The sequence below is a fragment of the Bombus flavifrons genome, chromosome 8, assembly GCF_040668555.2.
Source record: "Bombus flavifrons isolate JBK064 chromosome 8, iyBomFlav1_principal, whole genome shotgun sequence".
NCBI lineage: Eukaryota > Metazoa > Arthropoda > Insecta > Hymenoptera > Apidae > Bombus > Bombus flavifrons.
Window position 1 is genome coordinate 2,871,311 of NC_138449.1, and position 25,298 is coordinate 2,896,608.

General features: G+C 40.7%; 1 protein-coding gene across 1 annotated transcript in view; it reads right to left on the reverse strand.

Annotated features, from left to right (window-relative positions):
* The window catches only part of LOC138182662 (retinal homeobox protein Rx1), a 45,379-nt gene extending 22,156 nt beyond the window's left edge, over positions 1-23,223 (reverse strand). The window contains exons 1-2 of the mRNA XM_069118691.1: positions 22,605-23,223; positions 3,621-3,853 (exon numbers count right to left, since the gene is read on the reverse strand). Of these exons, the coding sequence (XP_068974792.1) occupies positions 3,621-3,853; positions 22,605-22,779 (408 nt within the window). The 5' untranslated portion in view covers positions 22,780-23,223. The remainder of the gene's footprint in view (positions 1-3,620; positions 3,854-22,604) is intronic.
* Positions 23,224-25,298: the final 2,075 nt, after the last annotated feature.

The window sequence follows — 25,298 nt, forward strand, 5'->3', positions numbered from 1 at the left end:
TCGATAACGAATCCACGGTCCACGGGATGACGATTACCCACGTAATATATGATGCGGATAACTGTCTTGATAACTCAATCAGCAATGCGCACAACGACTGACTAACTATCTGCGTAACTCCCCCTGATCCAAATGAAACTGCCCTTATATACTCCTGTCCCCACTTCTCGGGTCAATCTTTGTTCTTAATGAGGGCCATATAATCATTCCATACCTTTGTCAGGTACACGTCCTTCCTGTGACCGTGGCTACGTCTAGTGACCCGCTATGTCACTTTGAGCCCGAACCCATCGTCATAAAGCCAGATTAAAGCATTAGAACTATTGCTTATTTTTATTACTTAAGTGTAACTATAGTAAAAGTCTGGACTAGGGTATTGGGGTTTTTCTCAATATTCCAGCCGGGAAATCCCGATGTTCTTTCATCTCCGACATATACATATATACACACATATAATGTGTATATATGTACATACAAAAAGATATATATATATATATACATACAAATATACGTATATATACATATCTTTGCGTGTATAGTATATATACTGAAGAGGCAGAGAGGATGCATGGAAAATCTGGAAAACGCGTTTGCCCGGGTCACACAATCGAGGCTATGGTGACCACCGACCGGGCCCCCTACCACCGAAACAACCCGGTTTGTCCAATAAAAGCTCCGTTTCCCTTCGCTATCACCCCCTTCCAGCCCTCCGCAAAACCATCTCGTCGAGCGGCCTAATAAATCCGACAGATAGGATTGGCGTGCGCTATCAATTAAAAATGATGAAACCGAACGTGCGTCCGCCTCTTCGTTGCGCCTATCATCTTTCTCTTTTCCTCTTCCACCCTCCTTTCTCCATCCTTTCTCCCACTCTCCTTACTCGTAGCTTCGCGGCTGATTCCTTCGCCTTGTCTGTTCGCGTAATAAGCTTAAGCGATTAGGTGTACCTTAGGGGCGCGCTGGCGTTCCCTTCTTCGATGTTCCAGCTCCTCGCTTTCCAATTTCTCTCTCTTCAAGTTGAGAGAAGTAGCGAAAGGGGCAGCATTGTAAGCGACAGAGAGAAAGGAAGGATGGAGAAAGGTCGGCAAACTCTTCTACAAAAAATTGAAAAAAGTAAAACGACGACAGTGGTGGCGTGCACGGCGACAGCACCGGCAGGTTTTAAATGCAATTTAAATTTTTAATTGCGACTCTCTTCTAGAGACAGTGGCGCCGTGGCGTTATCTATCATCCTTCTGCCACGGTTCCTCTATGGCGTACTCCCTCTTTTCTTTCGGTGGTTGTTATTAATTGCTTTGCCTCCTGATGACTAGGGCTTGTTTGGCTGCTGGTGATTGAAATGGAGATCTTACTTTTCTTTTTAAAGCTATGAAGCTCTATGAAAAATTTTGCATCTTCTTCGCTTATATTCGTTTTTCGGGTAGCCAGGTTATAAGAATCGTCGACAATCTTGTAATCATCGTTCGTTGGATATAGTAAAATCGCTCTCGGTAAAAATTGGGTAAAGAATAAATTCATCGTGGGATCTTGTGTTTTTATCGCTTAAAATAGTTAAATAAAATCGATAAAATTACACGATTTATTATTGAACGATCCGATGGAAATACTAAAATCGTCTTAGGCGAATAGTCGGATAAAAGGAAAAGTAGACTTTCTACTTTCTCCGTTTTAATTCCTTTCAAAATCACTTTAATCCCAAGGATCGTTGATAAAATCGCGATGATGGTTATCATATCGCTTATCAGGCATAATGAAATTCGAAAGTTATTAAACGATTTAAAAAAAAAAAAAAAAAAAATAGAATGAATCAATTTAGCCGCTTCGATTTGTAAAAAAACGCAGGTGCACCTGAAAAGCTGGCGTACTGGCTGGTTGTTATCTGGCAAACTACGTCGCTCGTATATACTTTTGTTAGGTGGCACGGTCGGAAAGCGTGCCCCCGGGAGCCTAATCGATGCGTCGTCGCATGCGACTGCGTGCTTTTATCGCTGTCACGCACATAATTAATTTAATTTAGTTTAATACGTCGGGGCCAGAGTCAGCCGGCGATTGCTGTTCCGATTGTTTGCACGGAAACGCTGCCATTAAACTCGGCCCGCTTGCTGGTCGCGCGCACGGCACTCGTGTCCGCTTGATTTCAATGGAACAGAGAAAGACCAAGACCGACGAAGGAAAATATTAAATCGCTTGATTCGTGCTCCAGTCTTAGCGTCTATGAATCTAACGCATCACCTTCCAGACGAGAAAATGGTAGTTTTAGGTTCTTTCGCATTATTGAAGTTATATTATTAATGAAATTGTACGAATCGCGAGTTACAAGTTGCCAATAAAAACATTGGATAATAATCTAAACGAAATTTTACAGATCTGTATATTATAAAGCCTCTAATTGTTGTATTTGATATAAGATTGTGAAGGAGAAGATTGCAAGTCGATTGCAAATATTTATGCAAAGTTTCATCAACATGACTAACAGAATAAAACTTGAGAAGAGATTATTTCACTTACTAAACAGATATTAACCTATAATTTGCCAACTCAGTGGCATTATTAATTAATAAATTATCGTGTAAAACAGTTCAGATCGAATTGTAAAATTGTTTGTTATGTTTTCATACGATAATCCCTGTCGAAGAGAAGTTCTTTTTGTCTCGTTTTCTTTTTCGAGTGACGTTTTTTCCAGGCTGTAAAGGTAAAGAAAAACATTGGATCAGAGATCGTTGTTTTTGTCATTTTGTTTTTTTGGCTTTGGTTTTCGATAAAAGAGCGAGGTAACAGAGACGGTGGTTGTTTAATAAACATCGTTGGAAGTTATGGCACAGTACGATGCCTTTCTGACCGTTCGTTTATTCCCTCCCTTCTTTTTTCGTGAAATCGTTAAGGTAACAGGATCGCGCGCCGGTGTCGTGAGGGTTAACGAGTTAATACCTCGTTAGTCGCGTGACTCCGCGGTCGGGTGATTATTTAAAAATGTATGAATATTCGTTTTACCCGCGAGAAAACGATCTCTCGCTGTATGCCGATTAACAACGCGATTTCAGACAATTATTCTTCCTAATCGCTGATCCACCGACAGGATCTCCGATTACAAACGAACCCGCCTTCGCATTTGCGCAGTTAATTCTCGAAACTTCGTGAAGTTATGTCTATGCACACTATTTAATAACAGGATTATTTTTATAAGATGAAAAGGCAATTAAAATTGTTCAAAACAGATTCCAAATTATAGGATAAATTTTAGATCTGCGATCAGACACAGTAAAAACTTCCTACGTCCTATCATTCCATCCAAAATCTCAATATACACATTCCACTTTCTAAACTCCTAACTTTCTAAGCAACTCTCCAAGTTTCTAATGTTTCTAAGCTTCTAAGCTTAAAATGACCAATTGATCGTCGAAATTAGCAAATCATAATTTTTGCATGGATTTGTCCGATTTTAAGCAGAGTATTTGTATTAACAAAGGCTTGATTTTTTCTTGCCACTATACACGCTATATATACGTTCTCTCGTTCTGATTTCTTTGGTGTAAATTTTATACTCTAATGTATAATCGGTAGTTCTGGAGATAAGTACTAGGTATCCTCGTGCACACGAATTAACTCGCGTTTTAACTCACCTGGACGCGCACTTCCGGAAGATTGACTTTCATAGCGAGCTCCTCCCTGGAGTACACGTCCGGATAATGAGACTTCTCGAAGGCTCTCTCGAGCTCGTGCAGCTGGTAAGTGGTGAAGGTCGTCCTGTTTCGACGATGCTTCTTCTTGCCACCGTTCCCGTTCAAATCGTCCCCGCAGCCTGCTCCGAGTTCCTCGTCGCTGCCACCGCCGGTGGAATTGCAGCTGTTCTCACCTGGAACCCACGGGAGTGGTCAGGTCTCCTCGGAAACGGTCGTTACGGTTAATAGGTACGGTAATGGTGATCGATTTATCCCAGTCTCGGCTATTACCTCTATTATGCGCGTATAATGCTAGCTATTACAAGTGTTGTAACGCTCATCACTCGCAGTTGGATCGTGCTCGATTTTTCGCGTTCGCGTGCACGTTTCGACTTTGAGATTTCCATAGGAATTTCTCGCATTTCAAACTCTTGATAGGTTAGACAAGAGTTGCAAATAATAATTGTCTATATCTACAGTAAGTTTAAACATCTATTTGATATTATTGCAAATATGACAACTTAGATTTGTGATAAACGGTATCAAATTAGTCAGCTTAAATCCTCGGTTGGTTAGAACACAGTATGATTTTTAGTTTAAAAAAAATCTAAATATCTGTTCAACTAAATTACAAATACGCGAAAGAAAAATAAACATTTTCGTTCAAAAATTGAGAGACTTTTAGTTTGTTTCCTTGATTTTGAATTTGAATTATTGATTATTTTACGATAATAAGTCATAATTGCGAATGTCTACATTCTTATCATTACTGTGGAACCGTATGTAATCTCTTGAAACATTTGATAGTTTTATTCATTAAATTACTTGTAGCATATCTATTCCAATATTCATCTTCTATCGCTTTCTATTCCCGTCTGTTTTGCAAATATTAAGAAGCGATAAAGAGAATGAACTTTGAAACGATCCAGTTTGTTTGGATTTTGAAGATGGTTCGTTGCCATTCAATTTCATCAAGGACGTAAGTAGGCCGCGGACCTTGACTTTAATCATCTGCGATTTCTTGCAACGGAGGTCATTCGTAGAAATCGTATCGACTTAACGATGTCACGTTTTTACATTAACATAGGCAAAAGTCGTGTAAGACAAATCATTTGAAAGGGCTTGACAATTCCACTTTTGCTGCGGAATTATTTCATTTTACTAACATTTTCGATTGCCTGATTATCGACGCTTATTGATTTACACGAATTCGTAATTATTACAATATCTCTAATGGATTGAACGCGAACGTGCTACAAATTGCAACTGTATTTCCCTGAATCTTACGCGAACAATTAATTATCCGTTTCAATATTTACGAGATCGTAATGAGTTTACTAAACGAGCAATTTCGAATCTGTCCGAAATCAAAAGTTCCGCTAATCGAACGTTAATGGATTGTATCAAAATGACGTTATAATAAGTCGCTCTCGCGTGTCCTTGTTCTTTTTATAGAACCAACATTCGAAAGTTCAGTGGACGAGACAAGATTTCCGCAAGAATCACACCGTTCATAAAAGCTTGTCGCTGGTTTGGCAAATGTTGTACGCCAACGTGGATCGACGCGCGCGTTTATATACCGGGTGGCAGGCTAAAGATCGCAAGCCAGATTGCATTTGCAGGCTGCTGTATTAAATGAAACGTAGCTTATCTGTCGTTTTACCAGCGAGTACAGTTACTTTACGACAAGCTTAGTATATTCCGCTGTAACGCGCTATCGTGAAAGGAGCAACTGGAGAAAGGGAAATTTATGAGTTACGATATCGTACTTATCGCAACAATTTTATTTGTCACGGACAATATCTTTGATAGATAGGAATTTAAAAAAAGAAAAACACCAGCCTTATCCCAGATTAGAGTATTTAGGGAAACCGATAAGTTTTACGCGGGAATATAATTAATTGACGATAATAGGGCTCGTTATCGGGACATATTGGGCAATCGAAAGCGGCGTTCGACATCGAGACACGAGGATACACGTGTCGGTAAATTCCGTGACGCACAATACGGCAATTTATCCGTAGAAATCAACGCTTCGACGCAATTTGCTCGGCGCGATGTTCAACGCAGTGCAACGGAAATTAAGAGGTCACCTGCAAAAAGGGAAAACCAGGATTTTCGTTGTTTTGCGCAGCGCGTCAGCTCTTTGACGGTTGTCCAACGTGCTCCGATTAAGGAGAAAGAAAGAAAAAATAACCAATTAACACGTCTTTTAACCAAGAGGTTGATTTTCAGCAAAGTTTTGTGTCAGTCTTTTTCTATTTGATAACCCATAAAATCTCTACCGTTACTCAAGTAGCTCGCGTCTCGCTCGACGACATTTCGTCGTCGCTAAACAAGTTATAACACGTAACCGCGTAACCTGCACTTCCGACAAACTATTACATGCTCCTTTTCGCTGCAAATTACCGCCATCTCCCGCATTATCCGTCCTTATTATAGTATCCAGGAACACGAGCGCCGTTATCGAGGAAGAAATTGATTGCGCGGAAGCACACGCCTCGTTCGAACGAGTGTACTCGCGGCCACTGGTGGCGAATAGACATTTTCGTCAACCAAACTCTACACTCTACACCCACCGTTCTACGTTGCTACCACTGCACCGAAATTCACTCGAGGGCCGAGTCAGCCCCGGTCTCGTCGTTTCATATGCATATTTATACCTATCGCTTTTGTACGCAAACATAAAACGCGAACGCGGGTTCCATATCAATTTCGAGGCAATCAAAAAGCACCGAGTTTTCGTCGACTGTGCCAGGCGTTTAAACACCGACCTCGAACGTTGTAACGCGATTAATTTAAAACGGGAAGGGAATGGAGCACCGTTTTCCGGCGTTCTTCGACCATAACCAAATTCAACAATCGAGCTGGAACGGGATCCAAATGATCCTCTTTTCGCCGGGACCATCCCGACACCCCGTAGGGTATATATATTCAGCCTCTCATTAACTGCATAATTAACCTTCTCTCGCATCGCAGCGTAGCGCATTAGATCGAATTGTGGGGGGTAATCGGGTGGCTCAATGGCGGCGCGCACACAGATGCATACACGTAACGTAGCCACGCACAAACACACGGCATCGTGCATACGCCTACACACAGAGGAACGGACACCTGTGCACGTCGTGTACAACGTATCCTGTGCGTGACGGCGTGTGTGCATTCGTGTGTGTACGTGTGCCATCGGGCCGGTGCTAACCAACAGCCTAATAACCTCGCCTTGCCTCGTGATTGACGCGCCTGTACCGGCTAATTATCAACAACAATCAATAATGGCCCCCGAGAGTGCCAACACCATCGTTCTCCTTCGCCCCGGGCCCACCTTCGCCCACCACCCTTTTCCTCCGTCCATGCTACCAGACAGAACTGCGCACCCTTCTTCCTCCAGGCTCTCTACTCGTGAACTGTCTAAGCTACGGCGAGCAACTTCTGTTTTAGGATGCGACCTGCTCCACCGTCGCACACAGCAGAGCGATGAAAGGGAACTGAGAATGCTGCGGATAGAGGTTAAACGATCACGTCGTGCTATGGAAGAGGTGAAAGCTTCCGAAGCTTGAATTCACAGGCTGGATGGGTAATCACGAACTTTAAGTGCACAGGTTTAGACAAGAATAGAAGCTTTCTTTGTTTTCGTAATCAATAAGAGGGTAAAATCTTTGTATTCTATGCAGGATAAATAGTGTTTTGTATTTACACGACATACAAATATAAATTGCGTTTACCGATCGTTCTTACTACGATACTTCTGGTAATTTCAGTGGGAAAAGTGATTTTTTGGGGAATCGCTTTAAAATATGAATTTAATAAAATATGAAGTTTTCTTTTATGATTCAATCTTCGGAGTTCCTTTTATTAAAATACAGGTACAGTTTATGAACCTGACCCGTTCTTTTTGTTAAGCAGTATAATTTTATCAAGTAAGCTAATGACACTCTTATTTCAGAAAATATATCACGCTTGAATTTAATTTTTCCAGCTATCTTAAAATTGATAATTTTTTTAATTTTTTCCCCGAAACAATATGAAGCATTTTCTGGTCTCGACAACGGATCCAGAAAAACAAAGTTTCGTATAATAAAATACCGTATGCTGTAGTTCTGCGATAATACACTCCTGGAAAATTTTGTGTTCAAAATTATTTACAATTTCCATTTTCATCATTCAGTGAAAATCACAAAGTTTCTAAACGTTGAACGAATTAGCAGTGATGTCTGCCAGTAATAGAGTAACATAGCCGGTGGTCGGACATTTTGGTGGGCGACAAACACGGAATCGCATGCGTTCAGAGGGAAATTAATGCGGTACATTATATCCATTCGGGGATACGGAGATTTATATAGGTGCGTAGAGAATGTCCGCATCACAGGCAGTGTAAGCGCGTGTGTGAGTACGTCTGCGCAATAATTGGTTTCGGTCGGACAGAGTAACCATCGTGATTAAATTCTGCGAGGTGCAGGTGCAGAGCGTCGCCGCGCCGTCGCTGTTACCGCGTGTTACGCCGTTATATCGAGAGCACCCGGTATATATCCCACCAAGTGGCTCGAATTTTCCTCGATTAAAGGCGACACCGTGTCGCGAACCGGAAGTTTTCCCTGTCTAATTTTAGGATCATAATTGATACCGTTATTTCGAGCAAATTTCACTCTTAATCATTGATTTCCTACCTACTTTGGAATCGATATCGCTTATCTTTGATTTTTATATTTTTGCCGAATATTTAAACTAATCGAAATTGATTTCTACAGAGGAGTCCTCCGAAATTCATTCAATTCACTCGTTTCTGGTTTAGTTCTGACTGTGGATCGCTCATTTACTCTTTGTCTTCTTTATCTTCGAACCAATAACATTATTTGTACATAACATTATTTTTTTAACCGCTATTTTAATATTAACCGATAACGATAACGCAAATTGCTTCACGTGACGCACACAGCACGTTATCGGTCAGATTGGGTAGACACTGCATGACGTATGTATACGATCTTAAATGGGTTAAAAAACGATATTTATGAAGAATATGTTTATATCAGCGTTCGTATAGATATAACAACGTGGACGAATATATTCACGTGATTTTATTATCCCGCTTAATCGACTCTATAGGTGCAGGTCCCGGCAGAAGAATCGAATGGTGGCCCGTGGCGTTTTGAAATTTATCAACCATCAGTGTTGGCCCATTAGAGCCGGTGCTCGATTCAGAAGGAGGCTACAATTCCTCGACCACTTCGTCCATTATACTATCTTCTCGTGTCAATCTCTTAAGTAGCTGGAATGGACTAGAACCGCTTTACACTGACATGATACAATCTTGTTTCTCCCCCGAATTTGGAATACCAACGCGAATACCTTCGTTATTTCCTTTCTTCTTTTTATCCCCGGATCGTTTGCAATCGTTTAGATTAAACGATTAATCGCGAGAAGCAAGATTTTATTTGGTTTCCAGGTTAAAAATTTCAAAGTGACGAAATAATCTTAGTTACGATTGCGAGAGTAAACCGACTATTTCGATAAATATTAAGCCATCAGTCTTTATTTGTGGCGCGAAAGTTTGGATTTCATCAAGCGCATTAATAATCGTTATCTCGTATAGCTTTTCAACCCACGAAACGAATTTCATTCCCTTGAAATCGTGGTCGCGTTTGATAAACGATTGACAGCGGATTAATGAATCCGTCGTGACAGTTTGACAGTTTGAGAAGAGATTTCGGTTCGCGCAAGAACTGGGACGAGACAGCTCTCTCGTTCCGCGAAATTCAAATATCCAGCTAGACATTCTCTCTCTCTCTCTCTCTCTCTCTCTCTCTCTGTATCATTTCAACTCGTGTACCTCTTGTCGGCTAATTAAATATCACTTAACGTTGGTTATCCGACTGCTAATTTTCCAACCAACCAAACGAAGTAAAATCGAACAACGATCGGTATGGTCATCGATCTTACTACTATAGGACAACGATTCTTTTCTTCGAGCAAAAAGTCGATATCTTTCTGCCTCGGTTTGTCTGCTGTGAATTCCTGTTTCCTCCTCGTTCGGCGATGTCTCCTCGTCGTTTATACTTAAGCACGGCTGTCGATTCGAAATCTAATTTCCTTGATCGGCGTGGGAGGACAGGGGTAAGACAAGGAAAAGCAAAACGAGACGAGGAAATAAGAGAAAGAAGATGGTATGCCGTCACACAGAGGGCTTAGCTCGCCGACCAAAGAGGATTACAGAATTTGTCTTCTCGTGGACCGTCACTGGTGCCCTGCTCTCCTCTCTTTCTCACTCTCTTCCTATCTCTCTCTCTCTCTCACTTTCTCATATACTTTCTCTCGTTCTCTTTCGCTCATCTTCTCTGATCTTTATTTTCTCCTGTCTCCGTAGGTTTCTTCTGTTCGCTCCTGCCGGGCTCCACGCCACGCTTTTTATCTCCGGAACGAAACGCAATGGCCACTTTACGCGGCACAAAGTTTCAACGGAAATTTCTTCGTAAAAGCCACTGTCAACTGTCGCGTACCTTAATCTGACGCACGTATCGGCCCACGAAAATCGCCCGTTCTATAAAGTTATCCCGTTTTTCCACGCGACACGCGAGTATTTTTAGCACGTCAGCAATGAAATAATCGTAATTCATCGGAACGAATGGCATATCAAAGTAAAACTTCTAAATCGACGTTCTGTACGATCAAAGCAGCGATTGTTACAGTTAATAAACAGATTAGATACACTCCTCAAACGAGAAGTATGTAGTTGCATTTTCCAATGACTGAACCTCAGACGCGGCTACTGTCGAACCAGAATCATTAATTTACGCAGCGCTTTGCAGAACCTGGTTCCAGGGCGAGAGCCGTTACTCGAGTAAAAGTCAGCCTGATCGGATAATCATTTTTCTGTGAACTTGGTTGACGGTTTTAGCAGTCGTGCGGGATGAATTTTATCACGTGTAAGGGACGAAGAAAGCGTCGCAGATGTCGGGAGAGAGAAAAAGAGAGCAGAAACACGGAGAACATGATCTCTCGATCCTCTCGATTGGCAAGAGAAGAGTATCAGGTTCGTCGATTATTCGCGTACCGGTATCGAATTATTAAATTGTCAAAGCGGCAGCGAGAACGCGAACGACGAGAAAGAGAAGGAGGGGAGGAGAGGAGAGCGAGAACGCAAGGAGAGAGAGAACGTGCACGAAGCGTGTCTTAAGAACGCCCGGCGAAAGGCTCTTAAGCTGTCATCAAGTTCTTGCAATGGGGATAAAATTTCCATCTAAACGGGTCAACGAACTGGTAATCATCTCGAAGTGCGTTAATTGAAACGATACCGGAGTTAGAAATTGTTTAATTGACTGGGGGTCTCGTGTGAGCCTAATTGAACGCCATCATGCCGCGAAATCCCGTTGAAATCTCGCAAGCGGAAATGGAAACTGGTCTTAATTTACTTGGTTTTTTCAGATATCTACAAGCTTCTATATATATTTCCGGATTTGTTTCAAACTTTACCAATATAAACGTGAGATACGCACAACGCTAATGAAACAGATAGCTGTTTACAAATGTTTAAATTTTTTCGTAAGTCACTATACTTTTTAGTACTTTTACTAAGTAAAATCGCGAGAAAGTTTTCGATTACATAGTTTTCTTCACAATACATTGACGAATTTCCTGCGTATACATAAATGAATCTATTTGTGACGGTAATCGACGATCGTTCGATAATGAAACATGGTTTAAAAAGAAATGTTTTCCTAGTAGTATTTCAAAGGCAACATCAGTGTCGATGCACAAAAAAGGAATTAACATTACAAGACTGCCCACGTTCCGTGTTCTCGTTACCATAACTCGTTTCTACATCTAAGATTTTGTAAATGCAGTGTAAGAAACGCGACGAGATCAAGTAGCAGGATATTTGCTTGCCTTCTCCTGCGAAAGTACTGCGATTCGTTGTGCCTTTATTATAACAGTATTCAACGCGGCCCTCGTTATCGTTACTACTTAATAATTTAATTGTTCGCTGGCGTGCAGCTATTATTGGGATATCTCTGGCTGCATCGTATGACGCTCGATCATCGTTGTGTGCGTTCGTTCGTGCATTTTAATCTTGTATTTTGCAAATACGATCTCAAAGAAACCGCAAAGATGTTGCAATTAAACCAAGAAAATAAACGTGGAATATTAAACTTTTCCTTGCTCTTTGTTCCGAATATTATCTTATTTCAGAAATTGAAGGGACCGTTGCGATAAAGACACACCTTCATTTTCCAGCAACTTGAGCAAACCAGCAAAAACTAGCACGAAATCGGTCAAAACCAAATCACTTTTTCAAACGTGCTATAAATTCATAGGGAACTAATAATAAGCTTCGTAATAATAAGCTCCTGCATCGTTAGATACAAAGATCATATTCTTTCTTTCCAAATAAATACAATTTAAATATTAAAGTTGCCTGTCTACTGCAACCTCTTCAATTAATAATCGTACTTTTTGCAATTTGAAAATTGAAAGCCTCAAATGTAAATTTTCTATCTGACTGAAAATGTGGGGAAACGATTGAATAAACGGACGGAACCAGAATGCGTCATGCAATAAAACACCCCGCCGTGCACAATGTACCTACTAATAATTTAATTGTTCTCCAGCATGCGAGCCTTATTACAATCTCTCCATCGACGTCGAGCAGGCACGAATACGAATTCTCACATACATATACGAGCTTCTAAACGAATCGACCTGACCAGGACGGTTTGCGTTGCTTTACGGTAGCGGAGGACTACGTTAAGAAAGAGATATCTTCGTTGATTGGAAAGCTTGAACATTTGACACGTTCAAAACAGTCGATGCGCACATCTTCGGAATTTCAATATTCTCCGTGTTTCTTGTCCGTTAATTAGGAAATTTGAAAATCTAGAATAATTTAATTTGAAACGTACGACAGTTCAAAGCATTTAGCACAAAATAAGATTCATCTAAATCTTTAAATTGAGATACAAGAGACACGCGGGGAATCCATAGCAGTGCATTGATAAACCCTATTTCTTAAGAAACTATTTCACAAAATTAGCGTATTATAAATTTTAACTATAGGTCTAGCGGGTAATTCCGACATAAATTACTCGAATCACCTTACGAAGATCTTCGTACTCTAGTCAAGCACCACTATCTCCATTATAATCACGATTTTCAATTATAATCGCGATTAAATCTCAACAACGTCGCCCCAATCGTTTCTCACCCTACACACGAACGTTCGAGATTAATCGCTTCTAATCGCTAATCAGCGCGCAAATCACAGGTATATCCTGCGTCGAGCGTCTCCGCTTCCTTTGTTTCCGCCAGGCTGTCGGTTCGCCCCCTCTATCAACTCGTTCTGTCTCTCTGTATCGTCGCTCGATGATGTGTCTCATTGGATTCGTCTAGGCACCGAGTCTATTCGTCCTATCGATCACGAAACGTTTCGGTATCCGAGCGAAATAGCTTCCCCGACGGTCGGTGTACGATTGATCGACGACACCTGTGCACCAATTACCAGTCGCAAGCTTTGATCCAACGGTAATTCGGTTAAATCGGCGCCTCTCTCGCTCACGCGTTCCCGCGAGATCACCTCGTCCCTGTCTTCGACCGGCTTGAACAAGATCGACGAACGCCCGGAAAAAGAAGACAATTTCACGAAAATCGGATGAAGACGCGACTCTGTGACTTTCTATGGCGATGCTAGAGGAATCGATGAAATCGTAAAATTGGAAGGGGGTGTTGTTTAAGAGCAAAAGGAAGTTCACCGTACGACTCTACGAGAAGCTTTCAGGTAAAATCGATTAGCGAGATTGTCTTTCGTTAAAGTCTTTTAGGGGTTAGAAGTATAGATTTCCGAGGGATGAATATACGTTACAGTTTATAAGTACTTTGTTGGAATACAACGATATTAATCGCGTACAGATGAGGTGATCGATCGATCGGATTATTCCCTTCGTTGCCCAGCGCTATCCCCACTAGCGTGCGTTCGTTAGATGTACCGCGGCTGCTAGCGCGTGCATGCTCTTCCGAGAATTCGGCGGAAGAAGTATAAGGATATGGACGGAACATTCGGCACGTCGGTGTCGCGCTTTGATGGCATAGCGCTTTGCATCGCGAAGCTGCTGGAAGGTTCCGTGACACGTGCCGCCACAAAGACATCCACATAGGTCACACTTATTACTGCATAGAGAGTGGGGATTCAAAATCTTTTCAAGGGCCATGGATCACTTTGTCAGTCTGAGAATAACTAGCCAACTGTCAACATTCATAACGTTTACTTGTATTTTACTATAACTTTGTTTAATAAAAATCATATAGTATTGTTTCAATACAAACATTGTGTCTTCCACGGTTTATTAATCTTAATTTCAAGATTAAATTCTAACACGATGAAATCGTAAAATTGGAAGGGGGTGTTGTTTAAGAGCAAAAGGAAGTTCACCGTACGACTCTACGAGAAGCTTTCAGGTAAAATCGATTAGCGAGATTGTCTTTCGTTAAAGTCTTTTAGGGGTTAGAAGTATAGGTTTCCGAGGGATGAATATACGTTACAGTTTATAAGTACTTATTTGGATACTCTTGTGTTATTGGAAATATACAGTGGATATTGGTGGAAATAATAGTTGATATTTATTGGAATAAATGAAATAATGATAACTGGAGACGAATGAAAATTAAATATGTGAATATTTAGAGATAAGAGACAAATATTGCGAAGAATCAGCCATTCGTTGCAAGTATATTCCATGTTTCGGAACAGTATTTGATTTCAGTTATGGCGAGAAACAAAGAATCAACAGTAAAGAGAAATTCGTTTACTATAACTTTGAAAATATAAGAAAGGTATGAACCATTTGATAAAATTGTATCAGATGCTCCAATAATGCTGTTAGTTCGTAAAAATTGAAACTGAAAGCTTGGAATTTTACTTCAGGAAAGAATTAGTAGGGAAGTTTGAGGCCATGAAACAAATTACACTTAACGGTAAATGGTACCTTCAAAGTTTTCAGGTCCTCCCCGATCTCTATCGCGTTAAAAATCAATATTACCGAGATCATTAGTCACTGGAACTTGGCGCTATTTTGTTCTGCGCTATTTAACGAGCGGGTTAATATCACGAACACGCGACACCGTTTTATTCGACAAGGTAAAATCGATTAATCTGACGTAGCCAGCTCGTTTCGAGTTCTCTCCGCGCGCCGATCCGAGCCGATCGCCGCTGGTGAGACTCGAGAAACAGTCGAAAAACGAGCTCTCCCGGCAATAAATGGGTATGAAATTACACGTAATTGCCCGTGCCTCCTTCCACCAGCTCTATATTGCCGTTGTCACGCGATCGAAATTACTCCCCCTAACAAAGCACTTTTACCTGCGGCGTTCCAGAACGCCGCGACGCTGTTACCTCTATCTGGAGACCGCTTTAATTCCACCGTTCCTTTCAATGCGAACATTTTCTCCCTATTAATAGTTCGTCCTCCACTTGTTATTTACATTTCCCTCTCGATTACGTACGCACATTCTATTATCTCGTAGCGCCAGTCAAAAAAGACATATTCTTACTCTTCTCAATAATATATGTACTATGACTATCGATGACGCTACGCTAACGTCATACGAGTGTTATTTACTATGTTAGTGGATAATAAACATATATTTATGTATCGATTTGTATGCATTACTTTTCTATATTGTGGGTGTTTATGTACTTATGGGAAATTCAGTGGCACAAGGATGCACATAATATGCAAAATTATCCACAGTATGATACTCGTTATGACATTTAAAAGACCAGGCAAATCTCTACGAAAATTTTATATTTGCAGCTTTGTTAATAAAAATTTGTGAAAACACTCGCTGTTTACTTATTCATTGCTTCTACCCTTTTTACTTTTCAAATATTCCAAGTTATTGAATCCTTCGTCAAATACAATCTGGATCGTATTTTATTAATTTTTCACGTGAAATTCCGTTCGAAACTAGACAGTCGTTCGTAACGTATTTTTAATCGACAGAAACATCTTTTACCATTGCGTTCGATAATTTTAAAGGATTCTTGATTCTCTTTTTCGTGACGAGAAGAATCAAATACAATATTTGGCAGGAACAGTTTTCTTTTCTTTTTTTTTTTTTTTTTTGTCAATTATTCGATTTTACTTTGCTGTTACTCGATCGTACGTTTTGTTTCCATTTTCCAGCACGAATATACGTATTCACGGTTTATAATTTCTCTTAAAAAAGAAACGTTAATGACCTATTACAAACAGAATCTCGATAGTCTTCTTCAGAATAGTCGAGTGCCTCTCTCTACCAGCTTCAATGGTGTTGTACCATTTTGAAGTACCGATGCTTCGGATCGAGTTCGTGCAGCTGCTTATCAAAAGATCTCCTCGCAGTGAAAGTCCAGAGTTCACCTTCGATTTTGCTGTGCCTTTGAAGAACGCCGACTGTCACTGCAGGGATAAATGCAATCTTCGAGTAAGCAAAACACGATGATTGGTTCTTAATTGATCGCGCGTTACAGGCGTGTAATTCAAATTGAAGTATCCTGTACTCGACGAATAATCTTTTAGACGTGTTTAAGTCACAACTATCGATTGATCGTGGGTCGAAAATTGGCCAACGTGGGAATACGGAGAAGCGTACTCTATTCCTTCTATGATCTGCAAATTTAGATGATAGAATGATCAAATGTGATCAAATCTACTTCTAAAGTAATGAGACTGTATTTATAGGAACTTTTCTAGATCACATTTTTAAGAATCAAAGCGTTTGCCTCCAAAGCAGACCTTTTGGGACATGACAGAAATCATTGTCAATAATTATGTATTCTTCTTATTTACTTTTTTCTTATCAAAGTTTCCATTTTAATTTCTACAGCAAACAATCCATTCGTTACAATTCTCCATTACTTCTGGAATGAATGACATGCATGTGCATGCATATTTTTAAGATTATATCACGAAACGTGATCTTCTTATCGTATCAATTAATAAAATCTATATTCCTTTTTCTAGTCAATCGTTCACTCGCGAAATCTACTTTTCCCACATATCCCATTACATTTGACAATGACCTCGAAGTCAACAAGTTATGCATTAAGTTCAACGTTGCAAGAAAATTACCAAAGGTATCTCAGAGATCAATCTCGAAGCAAGTAACAGAGTCGAGGCTACAGTCGATCGTTTTGGGTCGTGTCTCGCACGCCGGGATCTCCCACAAAGACATCCGATTAATTGTCCTGATTCGTAGCAACGACATACTTTAATTACGCGGAGAGATTCGTGGAGGCCGCGCGTGATTAATTGGAAGCGTGCTCTCGAGCAGTTAGCTCGGTGCTGGCCGGAAAATCAGAAAGGATAATTGTGCGAATTACCAACGAATTGATGCAATTACAGTGCGGAGGTTCTCGGCGGCATTATCGTGGCGTTAAGGAAAGTTATTCGTTCGCCCCGCGGCTCATTATGCAGCGAAGAATTAATGAAATTTGAAAGTGCATTAATCTTCTGCCGCGCGTACAAGGTAAGATTGATTGCGGCACACTTAACGCTTCTCCCGCGTCCGTTTTCTTTTTTTTTTTTTCTTCTCCCCCTTGTCCATTTTTATTCCTTCTCTTACCCTTCTTCTCTCCCCTACACTTTAATTCACCTATCAAACCGCTTTATCTCGACAACGTGTCACTTCGAATTATATCCTTACGAGAAAAACTTATCGAACAAGCCTAACTAGACTGTAATTTTGTATATTAACGGAACAGTGTGTTCTCGAATTCATTAACACCGCCAGAGCAAAAGTGTATATTCGATGATCTCGATGAAAAAGAGAAGGTAGGAACGAAAGCGACACGGAATGATTAATCTCTGGTCTCTAACTGAAAATATTAACGATCGTTTCGTATGCGTCCGGAGGATTGATCTCGCTCGTCGCACCAGAGATTCGTTTCATTAAACGCACGACCGGGAGGAAATTAAAACGGGCGACAGGCGACGCAAAATGTCGCGTTATATGAAAATGCGAGCAAAAACGAAGCTCGCTTAATGTCCTTCCGCTGTGCTTTTTTTTGTCGCGAATGATTGTATCATACAGCACGTTTGTGCAAAAGATAATCGTGATACTCGCTGAGGAAAAAGATGGACAAATTATAACATGTATTCTCAGCATCGTGAAAGAATACAATTTGAAATTAAGGTAAATATTACTAAAATACGTCTGATAGTGGCACTTCATTTATCCATTTATTAGAACGAGATTTTAGGCAGCGTCTGATTAAATGAACTTCTGTCGACCGAATTTACGTATGTAAACTAGCGAACATGGATTATTATTTTAACGAGGAATTACGTAAGTACCAGAACGGACAATTAGCAAACTCCTTTTACATCGCCGGTTGATTAGATAAATGACACGACTAAAAAGAGTAAATTTTTCGGAAAATAGAAAAATAAGTTTGAAAGAGAAAATTAGAAGTAGAAAATTATTTCTACACAACCGAACTATATTTGACGATGAACAAGTTTCCATTGAAAATTCAAGCAATAATTTTTAACTTTTAAAAATCTGCGATATTTCTTACTCTATGAATTGTTTACTCCTAATGAATCGAAGTAAATTATTAAGTTCTACTAGTATATCATTTACTAGTGAAACACATCTTGGTAAATCACAGATTTCTTATCAAAATGTCTACTAAAATTAGAATGTGTGGCATGAAAACGAAGCATTTTCCATTTTCAAGAACATTTCGAATCCGCTGAATGACTGTACGCGCGTAGAAACCCTCTCGACGAGGATATAACAGATCTGTTTTAAAGCTGTGAAAGTAGCCGTGCCGGTAATAGTAGCGGTACACGAAGAAGAGGAAGAAGAAAACGAAGTCGACGAAGAAAGAGAAGAAGAAGAAGAAGAAGAAGAAGAAGAAGAAGAAGAAGCAGATGAGGTAGAAGGAAGAAGAATGACGAAAAAGAGGCTGGAGAAGAAAGTAGATGGGGCAGGCGCGATCCATTAGTAGACACGTCAATTCAGCTCTTAAGAAGCGACTGACTTAAAGCCGCTTCCATCTATCTCTTTTTTCGGTCATTCTCTATCCTCGTTCCGCTTCCATCCCTCTGTCGTACTTATTAGCAGAGGCTGATCTTGTCTTTTACCTCTTTTTTTCTTTCTCGCATACAGTATCATAATTAATGATAATTCGATTAGCGGAACAAGACTCTGGCTAAGCAGCCTCCGTTCTTTCTACCCGTTTGTCTTCTTTTTCCTTCTTTTGTTTTTAATTCTTCCTATCGTCCTCCCACGCCTTCCTCATATTTCTTCTCCTTTCAATCTTCTCGTCGTGAGAATCGTCTTCCCGAATCGTTCAGCAGCGTGAAACCGAAAACGACTCGATTATTATTAACTTTTATGGAAAAAATTACCTACAGTTGTACACATTCTTCTGCAACTTTTATCGTTTACATTAGGAATTCTTCGCGGTATTTCATACATATTCGCATAGTGACTAGATTTTCACCAAAATGGGATGATGTTACGTGAAAATAAAGTTCCATTCTTATTTATTAGACTTTCTCCACGTTTCTTTCATACTGTCATTAATACATACATCCACCGTTCGAACGTTCAATCGATTATCCTCCATAAAGATGTCTCGCAATCTCGAATTCGATACTCTTCGATTCAGCTTCAATTTCGAATTCGACGACGTTCCATCCTTTGCCAGTCTCTCCTCGCGCCGATCGAACTTAACATACGATCAAATAAAGATAAATCGAGTGCTACTTAGTTGCTACCAAACGCCAGCGACTGACGGACAACTCGAAGCGATCTCGCTATCGGGGCGCATTAATCGGTGCAAAAAGGGACTACGGGCAGGGGGCCAAAAACGCGAGCCAAATAAATCAGAGAGTCATTCCACGATGACTTTCTTTCTTCCCGCGGTCCTTCGAGGAACGATCTGTCCGATCACCTACAGGGAGAGCCTGTTACAACGAACCGATCTACGCTGCGTCGGTGACAAACGACAAGTACATTATGTAAAAGCGTTTCGGTTATCGATTACGGTAATCCATTCGCGACCAATGAGATTACACAAAGCTCAGCGATGCAACAAACTGAATATCGAATCACGAACCGGAAGTCGAATAAAACCATGCTCAAGCCTGCTATTGCGTTCTGTCGATCGTTACTGTATTTTGCTAATCGTACTTTTCTAACGTTAAAAGATATCTCGAGTTTAAGCAAAATGTGCAAACATTGTTATCAGTATGCATGTGATTTCTTGTTGCAATTTTACATTAAAGTATCAAAAATATTCTTTGTTCTCTAAAATGAGACCAAAATTAAAATGTAAATATTCGAGGTTCGCGGGTTTGATTCCCCTCGATTTTCGTGCCGTACCGTGTATCATCGATTCATACTCTTTCTCTCTCTTGCTCTTTGAGCCGGTAATTTTTTCGTTAACGGTGGCTTTCGATGACGCAACGGGGGTAAAAAAGGAACACACCAGTGCCTGTACGAAATTGTTTTGTCGATTTTGACCCTTCCAGGCGAGAGTGTTGCGTCGATAGCTTTCGAACCGCGTGCAGCCGATACAGAGTGACATTATAAAGGACAGTCGGTGGCTAGAGCGTTTTCGCGACGACAATCGACGACGATCAAGAAGGACGACCGTTCGTTCTCGAAATTGGAATTATCGGATATACGTTCCGACTGGCCGATACAGCCGACCCGGACGTAATTAGCCGCGTGCACCAGTAGCATACCGCTACCACCAGCAACCAGATCCTAGCGATACTAACGATTTTTCAATTATAAGCTAACGTTGCCCGTTCCATCCACCGCGAACCTCGTTCACTTCCGAATTCGCGAAAGAATCGAGAAGGGTGATCCGTACGATGCTAATTTCAAAGGTCATTGTGCATCAGTGGTTGAATACAGTAGAATCGTAAAAGGAACGAAGCTAATAAAATTCGACAAACTAGAGTATGTAATTATATCGGTGCGTTATAAAGGAATAAAAAGTATAATTATGATAATAATATTTTTATCAAATATTAATTTACTAAAAGACATAAAATGACAATTATATTTTTTATGTGTTTAGAAGTGTTTGTTCGTTTAGGTTAATGGAACAAAAATTAAATTTTTTGCTATTTTTAAAGACTGTAATTTTTCGAGATAGGCCTATTGCATTCTGCATTGATACTTTTGTCATCGTCGATTATTTTAATATTTTTCCATCGTCTTCATAGAATTCTCCTTTCAAAAATATAAAATAATGCAAAAGGAATTGCGTTCATACGTAATGTTGAGAATAATTGAACATTCCTAGTTTTCTATAACTTCTGTAATGCGTTAAATAAAATCTACAGGATACGTTTCGATCAGTGAATAATTGTACCATAGCTGGTGAGATCAATACTTGTATTTTAGAAAGGAACAAAAGATTTATGTAACGGATTAGTCTCTTCTTACTTTTACGTAAAAGCATCAAGAATTCCGAACAAGATTAACGTGATAGGATTTGTATCAAATGGTGAATTAAATTTGTTGAATATATTTTGACTGAAGCTGACGCAGTGCGTTAGAGTAGGTATTCCGTTTGAGAGGTTCTCGATAATATTATCGGATTCAGATGTAAAATCGCGCGGACGTTAGATGATCGAACGATCTCATAATTCCAAAGAAATCTTGTTCGAAAATGTAATTATATAGGTCGATTGGACGTAACAAGATGTAAGAGGCAATTAGATGTAATAAACAATCTCGATCTAAAACAATTATATTTCTCGTTTCCTAACGTCAATGAAACTAGTTGATCCCATTAACGCATTACGATCATTAACGTTACGAGGAAGGTAAGGCGCATTAAGGTTTTTCAAGAGAAAATTATAGCGAACGTCGTCGCAATTTGCCTAACTAAGCAGTATCATTAACTAGGCTGATCGGAAGAATATTGTCACGCACGCGGAACGGCAATTTATTTGTTACGCTAATTATGACAGGCGTATCGAAGCAACTAGTGTATCGTACCTTAATTGCACTAAATACATTTCTGCCAAAGAAATTAAAAAGATGATAATAATATATAGTAAAATAACATTTCGTACCCTTGATTTCCATTTAATAGTTTTCCAACCATCTTCATATTATTTGATCAATTTATTTGGAAATCCTATACCGGCAGAAAATATCACGAGAAGTTACTAAAAACGGAGATACTTCGCTAGATGCTTGCTCGTTGACGTACGATTAAATCAAATTGTCGAATCGAGTGCAGGCTAACCGTGAAAGCAGTAATTGGATGAAATGATTGATCGAAGCTGCTTTATTAATAAGTCTCCAAGGGTAACTTGAGCCGTTTTGGGATTTGGGATCCAGCGTACTAGATCCGAGATATTCAGGCAACGAGAGAAACGCTCGAGACCCGGTGGTCCGTGAGTATACCAATCCGACGGGTGGAACGTGCCACGTTTGTATTAATTATATCTCGTCAAGCAGTTAACTTGTAATAATTTTAATATGCAATATGTTAACGATGTATCCGACGTATCGAAAGTTTTGGTACGCATATATTTCGCTGTTCGTTTGAAGAGGTTATTTCGTTAGTTAGAGATAAATTGACAATGGATCTTTCGTTATAACGTAGTATAGTTTTAATTAAGGTAGTTTTAAAACTTAGATTACAGTTTTAAGAACGATACCAAAAATTTCGAAATTTAAATTTAAATCGCATTCGAGTTTAAAATAAAAAATTCAAAGTCACTTTAGTTAAATGCGGGCCGATTACATCCCTTGATTAAATTCTCCAATTTCTGTTTCGTGAGATTTTCCAAAATTCGTTGGAAAATATTCAAAGTGTAACGAAACGACAGGTGTTAAACGAACCACGGTTCTTCGTTGCTACGATGAATTTCTTCGTTATTCCTCTTAACTGAAATAAATTAGGCATCAAGACGAAACGTAACAAACGAACGTTACCTGTGTTTTCTTGTGCGTCGCGAGCGTTATCCTCCATTTCCTGATGAGTCCTTTTGTTATTCGCCAGTCCAAGGATCGCATCGATGCTGTGCCTAGGTGTACTGCTTGCTGGTTTCGGTAGGACGATGTCCTGGCTGTTCTGAGATGCGGTATCGACGAGCTGCTGCGAGTCCATCGTGGAAAATCCAAAGTACGATCCTGGATCAGACTAGCGTTCGATTTGCTTGTCGTTTCGGAGGAAAGAATCTCGATGGTGAACCTTTGTAAACACACTACTGCTTAATCGAGACACGAAACGATTCTCCGGAACACGTCAATTCAATTTCAAAATACATCTTGTGAAAGGTTACTCCATCGCGCGATTGTCTTATTTCTTCTTATTGCAAGATGTCCTTGGATACACTTGGTTTCCTAACTTGCTATTGGAACATCACCTCAACTATTCTTATACACAAAGCTCGACGAATAAAGTTTGTCTACTTATTCAGTGGATTATAATATCTACACGGAGATACACATGATTCTGACAACAGTACCATTGATTGGGGACACATCTCATGATTGATCCTTGTCGCACCACAACACTAACTTAAGTTTTATATGATATCTACTTGCCAGTCTTCTTATTCTATCGGACGATCGAGTCCAACTATGTCAGTAATAGAATTCCCATGAACATTATTTACGCAAGGTACCTCTAACGATACTTGTGACATCGATAGATTCTTTCTTTCTCCTGTATATCTTCGACGACCTCGGTCCAATAAAATCCAATCTAACCGCTCCAAATTCTTCCCATCCTATCAACTTTCCGGATCATCGAGTAAAATTCGAAGCTGGCCAAACGAGAGATTCCAGCAACGTCCATGCAGCGTGTTGGATGACTCGTGGAGGCAGCGGCGGCGGGCTAAAGGTGAAATAAAATTGTCGCCCCGGCTAAAGTCGAAGTTGTTGAGCGTGCGTCGTGCCAACGAGGACTAGTCGGTTGGTCGAACAGCGGGGTGGCCTTTGTTGTAGCTGCACACAACTACTCGCACCAAGACGCTCGCTGGAAAGAGGTGGTCCAGGAATTGGCGTTGGAGGCGTGGCTTGGCTCGGCGAATCCGCTTCTCTGTTCGTGGGATTTCGAGCCAATCAGGCCTTGGATCCGAGAACATGGCGAGACAGTGGTGCTCAAACGCCACTGCAAACCGCTTCACCCTCTCCCTTACGGTGTCTAGGTGGGGATAATTCGCAGGGGTAGAAGAGGTGGACTCGAGTCGGGCTTCTGTGACACCGTACATCCACCGATTCAACCGTCTTGTACGTGTACACGGCTTGTTCGAGTGTGTGGCGACTCGAGGGATGAATACACGGAGCGGTTGAGCGTGCACACGCACGACACAGTGGGGTGGCTCGCGTAAACGGACGCAACGCGCACACGTTCACGTGCACACGTACATGTGCACACGCGAAACCGGTGTGGCTTGATTCTTGCGGCGGATTCTGGCATCCCCTGTAATTGCCAGAAATGAGGTAAAGCTTACCGCTTACGCCAAACCTCCTACGCTTCTGGATGCTCGAAGCGTTCGGGCCGACTTGGCGCGCGCGCTACCTGACCGTGTTACGCGCGCATTACGCGTGCACCAGACGCCGCGATTTTTGCGAAGACGCCCACCTAAGCCGTTTAACTCTTCTCTACCTCACCGACCGAAGGACCGCGACAAGTAGAGGGATGATAACACTTTGACGCAGTAATTACTTCGTTTCGATCCTATTCCGCCTCCGTTCTTGGATAATATCGTTGTTCTTTCGCCATAGAGTTACACAGCTTTTTCATCGACAGGCAATGCTTCTCGAACAAAAATCGATTCTCAACGATTCTCTCATTTCTCGTCTTTTAGTTACAGCCAGTACGATAAACAGGGATTAAAGATTTTTCGAGTAACGTTTCATGCACCGCCTTTCGCCAAAAATTCATAAATTTCCTACACAATTTTTATACCATTTCTATTGCACGGTTGTTGCAAGGCTGAACAATAATTGTATAATGGATAATAATTGTCCATATATGAACGTTTATGTATGTCGGTCTTTTTCGATCCTTAAAAACGTAAAATAAGTTAGATTTCATTGGTTTCTGTACGAAACAAGAGAAAATTTAAAAGAAAAAGAGGAGATTTCCTTAGAAGAGAAGATTTCTTTTCATCGAATTTTCGGAATTAGCTTCGTGACAAAGGGACAAGGTTTCGTGGACGATTATTTTCGGTCGTTTAGGACAACGCGTAGATTGTTTCTCTTTTTCATCGTTCGCGCACCGAAAACCGGCGCGCACAAAACAAATCCCCGTTTCCCATTCCGCATTCGATTCCGCGTATCGTCGTTACCATTTGGCGTTTTAGCCCAGGGGGAAGTGTACGCCCACAAAACCGCGGCACAAAAGATATCCGCCTGTAGCGAAACAGTAGCTGCTCAAAATCGATCCGTCGAAAATCGAGGCAAATTATACGTTTCACGTCGATTCACGGCCCTTCCGTTATAGAAAATCCCGCCCCTCCAACCCTCTGGTCCACGCGTCCCGATTATAATTGTCCTGCGAAATAATGCGTCAACGTTTCACATCATGGACATCTAAACGTTCTATGTTACGAATAATTGGACTTCGAAATGAATCGATACGCGGCCAGTATCGTTTACGACTCTAATTTTGGGGTG